Genomic DNA, 7,893 nt, shown 5'->3' with positions numbered 1-7,893 from the left:
CTTTCCCTGCAGAGTGCAGACTCTCAGCTTAGTCTGTCAGCCATCTCTCACAGTGATAGCACTTCCTCAACACAGTCCCTGTCTCATGGAGGGGTGCCAGAGCTGCTCGTGGGATTGTCATACAACGCAACGACGGGGCGGCTGTCAGTGGAGATGATCAAAGGCAGCCATTTCCGAAACCTCGCCATTAATAGGCCACCTGGTAAGTACTTTCACTCCTATTTAATAACATTGTTGATTCAAAATTTGCTTTTTAAAAAATTTTCTTCTTCAAGATATTAAATTAAATAATTTCTGAGCTGGGTTTCCTTGCAGAGTATCCAATTGCAAATTAAAAGCATGATTTCAAATAGTTGTGCTGGTGAATTTTACAGTGTAATTGGAGGAAATTGTATGAAGACACAGCTGACAGGGCAGTAATACCTGAATGTCTTTTTTACTGCATATACCTTTCCAACATCTGATTATGGCAAAAGTGCTATTATACCCAAAGATCAGAGTAATTCTCAGCAGATCCATAAAAAGATAGAAGCACTTTTCAAGTGATTATGTGTTACCATGAGACCTGCAGAGGCCCTGCCTAGTGCCATTAAGTGCTTCCCAGGGCTATACTTTGTGTAGTCCCCTTGCTGTGCTGCTGAGCACTAGGTGACCTGATGCTTTGGGCCCTTTGGGAATCCTGCTGCTGGGAATTGTCTGCTGCTGCACAAGAGAATCTGCAGAAATAAGATCTGAAAGTTGCTGTCTGGATTGCAACACTTGAGTCCCTTCCTCCAGTATCTAAAGGAAGAAATGGCAATTGCCTTACAGAAGGTTTGGTTGGTGTTTGAGCTGTAGTTAGTCCTTGAAAAATATAGTGGATGGATGGTGTTAATGTCCTTGATGGGGTCATGCAGCCGTAGGACATGGTATTATCTGCTTTGCTGCTGGGCTGCCTCATTCAAGGGTCAAATGGCAGTGCTGTATTCAACTCATACTGTCCTTTTGCCTCCTATCTGAAACCAGCAGCTCATGGCAATGTGAAACAACGTTTGTTTGTTTGTGTGTTTACTTCTTGTGATGTGGTTGCCTGCCTGTCAAAGGTAACAACCTTTGGCAGTTCCTTGCTTTCACAGGATTTGACAGAATATCTCCAGCTTGCAAAATGCTAAGAATGTTTTTGCAAGATACTGTGGTCTTTGACCCAGAGCTAGCAAAATGCTTATGTAATATTTCAGTACATGGATGGGAAAAACTAAATTTCCACTAGACTATACTTCAGTATATTACAGAAATAATCTGTATGATCAGTCAGATAGAGAGTGGCCTAGCAAGGACCTCCGCCAGTTCCCTCAGCACCCATGGGTGTTCCATCTGGACCCATCGATTTATGGATGTCCAGATTGCTCAACTGATCCCTAACCCAATCCTCACCTACCAAAGCAAACTCCTCCTTCAACCTGACTCCTTCTGGGGCTTTAGGGATCTGGGGCTCCTGGAGAAAGCCTGCAGGAGTAAAGACAGAGGCAAAGAAAGCATTCAGTACCTCAGCCTTCTTTCTATCCTCTGTCACCAGGGCACCCACCTCATTCAGCACTGGGCCTATATTGCCTCTAGTGTTAGTTCTATCTGCAATGTATTTGAAGAAGCCCTTTCTATTGTCTTTGACCTCACTAGCGAGGTTTAGTTCCAAGGAGGCCTTAGCTTTCCTGACTGCTTCCCTACATCCTCTGACAACAGTCCTATATTCCTCCCAAGTGGCCAGCCCCTCCTTCCCTGATCCACAGATTCTCTTTTTCCACTTGAGTTTGCCCAGCAGTTCCTTGTTTAACTATGCAGGTCTCCTGGCTCCCTTACTTGAGGGAGGCCAAACTGCAGTGCTGCGCCCTTCTACCACGCCTGGTGGCTGCTCCTGTTTCCCTGCTCCTGTTTCCCTACTCCTGGTCGCTATGCTCCCCAGGGGCTGCTCTTCTACCCGAGGGGGTCAGGCCACTGTCCCTTTGCCTCTGCCCACGGTGAGTCAGAGCTGCCACTCCCGAGAAGCTCTCACTCCCTGCCCAGGGTCAGGGGCTGGGACTGACTCCCTCCCTCCCACTCTCTCCCTTTCTCTCTCTCTCTCCTGCCTTCTCTTCCTTGGCTTTGCCGAGGGTTTCCTTGCAGTTCAGCTGCTGCAGAAGGGCTGCACCAGCACGATCCCTCACTCTGGAGTTCGTCACCTCACCGAAATGGCCATGATGCAGGACTTCTGTTCCTAAATCAAACCCTGCACAAGTTGTCTTCTACCTGGCTGGGTCAGGCATCTGTAATGTCCACTCTTTTCCCATAGGTGAAATGTCTTCACTGCATAGAACGCAAATAATGGCCTTCTGTCTCACTACCTGCAATATCATCACCAATTTACTGACACTTCTTTTGAATTCTTTTAACAACCTTTCTGAGTGCATGCTGAATAGCTCCATGCGTTGCAGTAAGCTGAGCAACCCTATAACTCATTGTCTGTGAGTGCTGGGGAATTGTATCTGTCCTGGGGCTCTTCCCAGAGGGTGAGGCTTGGCAGATTAATTGTGTGTCCACAGCTATTTCAGCATGGAAAAGTTTAGCTGCCTTGATTAGACATCCCATTCTGGTGGGCATGCAGGAGTGTCATGGCTTGGTTGGCAACATCTTTAAACCTGATCAGAATTTTGTGTGTATTGATGAGAGCAAGAGCAGGATACAGGAAAAGGAGGCATTCCTTGAGGGACCTTTCATTTTAAATTGTGCTTGTATGTTCTGTTTCTGTGTTTGGAGGGCTACAGATAAGCCTAGGTGAATTGGTTTGATAAGCTGATCAAACTCTTTTGTCAGTGACCCAAACTAATAGCCCTGACATTGTTTCATAACAGTTCTTCCATCTTCACTTTTAGGGCTATCTTGAGTTGTTTCTTTGCATGCTTACTGTATCCATATCAAATTAAGTATTGTCAGACCAGTATTTCTCAGCGTTAGATCAGTTTTTAGGTGAAAAATAGAAATTCATAATCCATTACAGGCAAAGTCTGAACCTATCACAATCTATTTCTTTATGCCAAGTCACATTGTCACTTCTACATTGTTCTTCAGGGCCTGTAAAGTTCCCATTAGTGTCATGAGAAAAGGAATACCCAGTGAAGCAGAAATTGAAATAAGTTTAAAAGAAGGAAGAAAACCAGCACTTGTCTTGGATGTTGGAGCAGCATGTCCCTGATAATCCTGCAGGCACTGCAGAGGAGAGCTGTGAGGTCCGATCGTTACTGTCTGAAACATGCTGGTAGCTGAACGAGATGCTCAATAAGTCCTTCACTAGGTGAAAACTAAAACTGCTGCTCTCTCCCTTTCTGGAGGGTGAACAAATAGCCCTTGTGTTTTCTCTAATGCATCTTACATACAGTTCTGTTGTTTCGGGGCTCAGGAGGAGTGATTTATTTCTTTAAAGTGTCATGGGGATTTCAGCTATAATAGCACTTCGGAACACTTAAATACCAAGCCCAAACTGCTCTTCAGGGCAGCCATTTATGGTAAGACTGAGAGAAGTCAATGGGAAGAATCCATCTCCATTCCCAGCCCTGCGTGCACAGAGCCTATACAGTACCCATATGTGGTCCTGTTGCAGCTCAGTGGTTTTATTGCTGTCTGCTGCTGACAGCTGCAGCTATGGGGAATGATAGGAGAATCTTGCATGACAACAAATTCTCCAGCTGTGCATTTTGCCCACCTCAACCTTCTTCTCTGCCACCTGCAGTCCTGCACACGTGAGCTCAGTACCTCCTGCAGCATGTGTGCCCCCTCCTTGGTTGCACAAGGATTTAACTGGGTATGGAAGAAGGAACTGGCCTGGGACATTGGTGATTTTAGGTCAGAGACTAAAGCAGATGGTTTTCTGAAGAAGGAAAGGAAGATTGTGCACATATCTCAGGTTTTTCTGGGTACATCTTCACCTTCACTTAAACCTTTTAATGGAGTAATTACCAGAGTTGTGGGTGCTCACATGGGTAATAACTGGGTTAGAAGAGAACTGGGCAGCTTACAGAGACTTTAATCTTGCAGGCGGTTTTCTTCTCTTCAGGTCACGTATGTGGGGTTTAAGGATATTTGGTCAAGGATAAGTGTCCAGGTATTGTTCTGGGGAACATGCTGAGTTATAGGCCTGCGTCTACAGTCCCTGATCACACAAATAGATCCATTATCACTCAGAGCACTTAAGAGCACTCAAGAGTATGGCTGCAGCATCAGACCATAAATTATCAGTGTGTGCCAAAAAGCCTCATGCAAAAAGGCATCTACAGCTTTGTCAGTTGTGCACACCCTCAGTATTTTAGTGCTAATGGCTTGTGTGCTGTTCACCTCACTCTCTTTGGTTCTTGTAAAAATTAACCTGTGCTAGCATTTTGTAGAGGTTCATATTTTGCTCTGGGGTATCGTATCATCTTACAACAAAATCTAGTGCATTCATTTAAGGGATGTTCACTATAAAAAAAAGCAACAAGAGAAGCCCACACCATTAGCAGACATATGTTTAAAAATTTATAACCAGTTACATACTGTGTGCATGGTAGTAGTACCTTGGGATTGTAGTGATGGACCAGGAATCGTTTGTGCTAGTCAATGTATAAATATGCAACAGAGATGGTCTCTGCCCACATGTTTAACCTTCATCAACTGCTCTGCTGGGTGCAGCTCTCTCTCCTCTAACCCAGCCTCCTTTCTTTCCTCTTCTGCTTTTCTTTTGGGGTTTGCATCTGTGTGTAATTCAATTTGAGAAAGTCTATTGTAAAAATATTCCCTCACCTAAGAAAAGTCCTCCAAGCTTTTCAGCAGCTGCAGAATTAATCATGCATAATTACATCCATGAGTGATCATTATTATATCAGCAGCATATTAACCCCATTAAACAAATACAATAATATTAATGCTGGAAAAGACAAGAGGGAGAGAACAAGCTATCAGGATTTCTGTTGGGAGCAGGAGAAATTCTTGGAGTAAAGACTTGTCTGAAAGCAAACATCTACCTGAGCCATAGATCACAAGGTCAAGAAGTACAAAAGATGCTTCCATAGAAAAGTTAGATTCCTTACATGGTGTTTGTTGCTGTGATATCAGAATGCTTCAAAGCCATTAGTGGATGTTATTTTACCAACTTGTTTGTGAGGGAAGGAAAGTTATTATCCCTGCTTCATTCCTGGAGAACTAAAGCACAGGTTAATTTCTTTCATTACTCCTGATCAGACCTGGAAGCTGAATAAAAAAAATAACTTTTACCCTGCATATCTTGCTCCGAACAGGGAACTTGCTCAATCTCCTAAAGCTTGGTAACTCCTGCTTGCATCTCATCAGTAACAGAAGGGGAATGTGTACCAGGGTGAGTTGGGGCAGATTTAGTCCTGCAGACAGTTCAGTTAGCAGAGCAGTAGAGGTGCTGGGCAGCTGCCTCCTGCCAGGTTCTTGCTAGTCAGTCACAGTAAGCTTGTACAAGACCACCTCTCTTTCTGCATCTTTTTGTTGCCCGTCCCTAAATATAGCTTGAACAAATTTGCAGTAAGATCAGCTGACAAAGATTAATTCAGGGTAGTAAAGATGAGGCCAGCTGCAAGGAGCCCCAGAAGGATGCATAGCAATGAGCAGCTGGACAGTGAGGTGGAAGATGAAGTGTGGATCGATGTAAGGTGTTGCATGGGGGCAGAGGTGAAGTTCAGATATAAGCTGGATGGACTCAGGGCCTCTTGGGAATTAAATACTAGGCTTACAATAAATAGTTCCAGGAAAATGAATAAACAGTAGTAGTGAAAAAAAAACCAACCCGTGAGTTAAAGGTTAGAAGTAGACAGAAGAATTGTTATTTCACTGTAAATAGACAGTCAGCAGTGTAATGAACACCATGTGCAGCTCTGACTCTCTCTATTCAAATTGAATATGGCAGAACTGGAAAGATGTGGTAAGGAGTGTTGGAGACAGGAGCATGGGAACAGCTTCCAGGGAGCTGCAGATGAATAGACTGCACCTCCTACGATGCTGCGACAAAGGGAGACTGGGCAAGGTTTTACAGAGGCCCATGAAATCTTAAGTATTGTTGCAAAAGTGAATTAGCAACACTTACTTGTTGTCTCTCCTGATAGAAAACCAAAGGATCATTAAATGAAGTGAGGAGGTAGCAGGTCTTCAAGAGGGGACAGCTCTTCACTTACGCTGTCGAGTTCCTTGCTACAGGATGTCATGGGTGTTTGAAATCTCCTTCAGTTCAGTATAGGATAGGACAAATTCACAAAGAAAGATCCACTGAGGACCACTGAATATGAATACACTGCCTCTGACTGAGTCTTGAGTTGGAAACTGGGAGAATTTTTGGGAGAGAACCAGCATATTTGCCACATTTTTACTAAGGCACGTGCAGTTGCATACTGTTGGATGGAGGGACTGGCTTGATAGAACTCTTCCCACCACATATGGCACCTGGAACTGATTAAACTCAGGAAAGCAAGTCACAGAATAATGGACTTTCAAGGAAGAGTTGTGTGATTTCCCTGCCCATGCAGGGGAGTTGGAACTTGATGATCTTTAAAGTCTCTTCCAACTCTAACCATTCTATGATTCCATGATTTCTGTGGGGGATGTTCCATGATAATTAGACATCCAGTGATAGTGTGTGGTTATCCAGTAATGTTTTCAGTAGTTTTATATTTCTAAAAGATCTATAAAAAGTATAATCCATGTTACAATTGCTGGGTACAAAAAAAAGATATTTCTGAATCAAATGAGCGCAATTGAAGTGGAATGGATGGTGATGCCTCTCCCACTCCCATAGCTGTGAACAAGACAAACATCATAATCGTTTCCCCCCACCCTCCCAAAACAAGGAGAAGCAAAAGCCCTTGATTGCAGGGTAGAACTCTCCTAATTCCAAAGTTCAGTTGAAGCTGAATGTTCACTGCAAACCTGCAGTGACTCTACAGAGCCATGTTTGCAGGAGATCTGGTGACAGGCTGTATAACAAAGCCATGCCTTTGGGCACCACTGCTTAAGCCAGGTTTAAGCATCCTCAGATCATGCTGCTGCCCTGTGCATTCACACTTTCTGATACACACTCAGTTAAAGTTCCCATGCCCTCTCTGAAGCAGCAGCAATGCACAAAGACAGAAGTATGTTGTGGGAAGTGTTGAAGTGCCCTTAGTACAGGACAGTCACCTTGTGCCTCTGGAGAGGTATCTGTGTTACAGTTTAGCTGTGTAAGCCCAGGCTGAAGCTGCACCTCCTCAGGGATGGAGAGTGCAGGGAGGGGACAAACTGGCTCTGCAGCCAGGTGTGTCCCCCAGGTGTGGGCTGGCACCATACAGTGGAGTGGATATGGGGTGTTGTGGCTGCAGAGGAAAATCACCAAGGAACTGAGCTTGAAGTCTCTCTGGAAGCAGCTTTCCATCTGGAGAGACTGGGGCATTGCTTCCAGGGAACCCTCATCTCCTGCTCCTCTGCAGCCTCCATCTCCTTGCACAAAACAAGTCATTGATGCTGGCAGTTCCCTCTCTTCAGGCAAAACAAAGATTCCAGGGAGCAGTGCACTCATTTCTGCTGCATTTTAAATTAAAGGTGCTGCTGGTCTGTTCTCTGATGACTCACATGTCATGAAGGCTGCCAGATCCCAGGCCCTCCTTGTGCAGTCACTGCCAGCCACAGGAGATGGGACCTGAGCAACAGAGACTTGGTGGAATAGGGAGAGGAGAGCTGGCTCCTCAGCAATGCAGTAGGCATTGCTCTCAGCTCTTGTATGAATTACAGAATAGGCCACAAGTTGCCTTTGGCCTAATCCAAACTTTCATGATCTGGGCTTGGGAAAAAAAGCAACAATTTAGGTTGAATTCTTCTCCCTGCTCTTTTCCCAATCCAGCTGCAGTGAGCCAGATTCAG

The 7,893-nt window shown here is 44.7% G+C and overlaps 1 protein-coding gene across 1 annotated transcript in view; it reads left to right on the top strand.

Moving 5' to 3' along the window:
* Nucleotides 1-7,893, top strand: part of SYT16 (synaptotagmin XVI) — a 41,958-nt gene that overhangs the window by 28,598 nt on the left and 5,467 nt on the right. The window contains exon 4 of the mRNA XM_010000680.1: nt 13-202. Within this exon, the coding sequence (XP_009998982.1) occupies nt 13-202 (190 nt within the window). The remainder of the gene's footprint in view (nt 1-12; nt 203-7,893) is intronic.

Source organism: Chaetura pelagica, unplaced genomic scaffold (genome assembly GCF_000747805.2).
Source record: "Chaetura pelagica isolate M959 unplaced genomic scaffold, ChaPel_1.0 scaffold36, whole genome shotgun sequence".
NCBI lineage: Eukaryota > Metazoa > Chordata > Aves > Apodiformes > Apodidae > Chaetura > Chaetura pelagica.
Note: the sequence above shows the minus strand (reverse complement) of the source record. Positions and strands in the feature narration are given on the sequence as shown.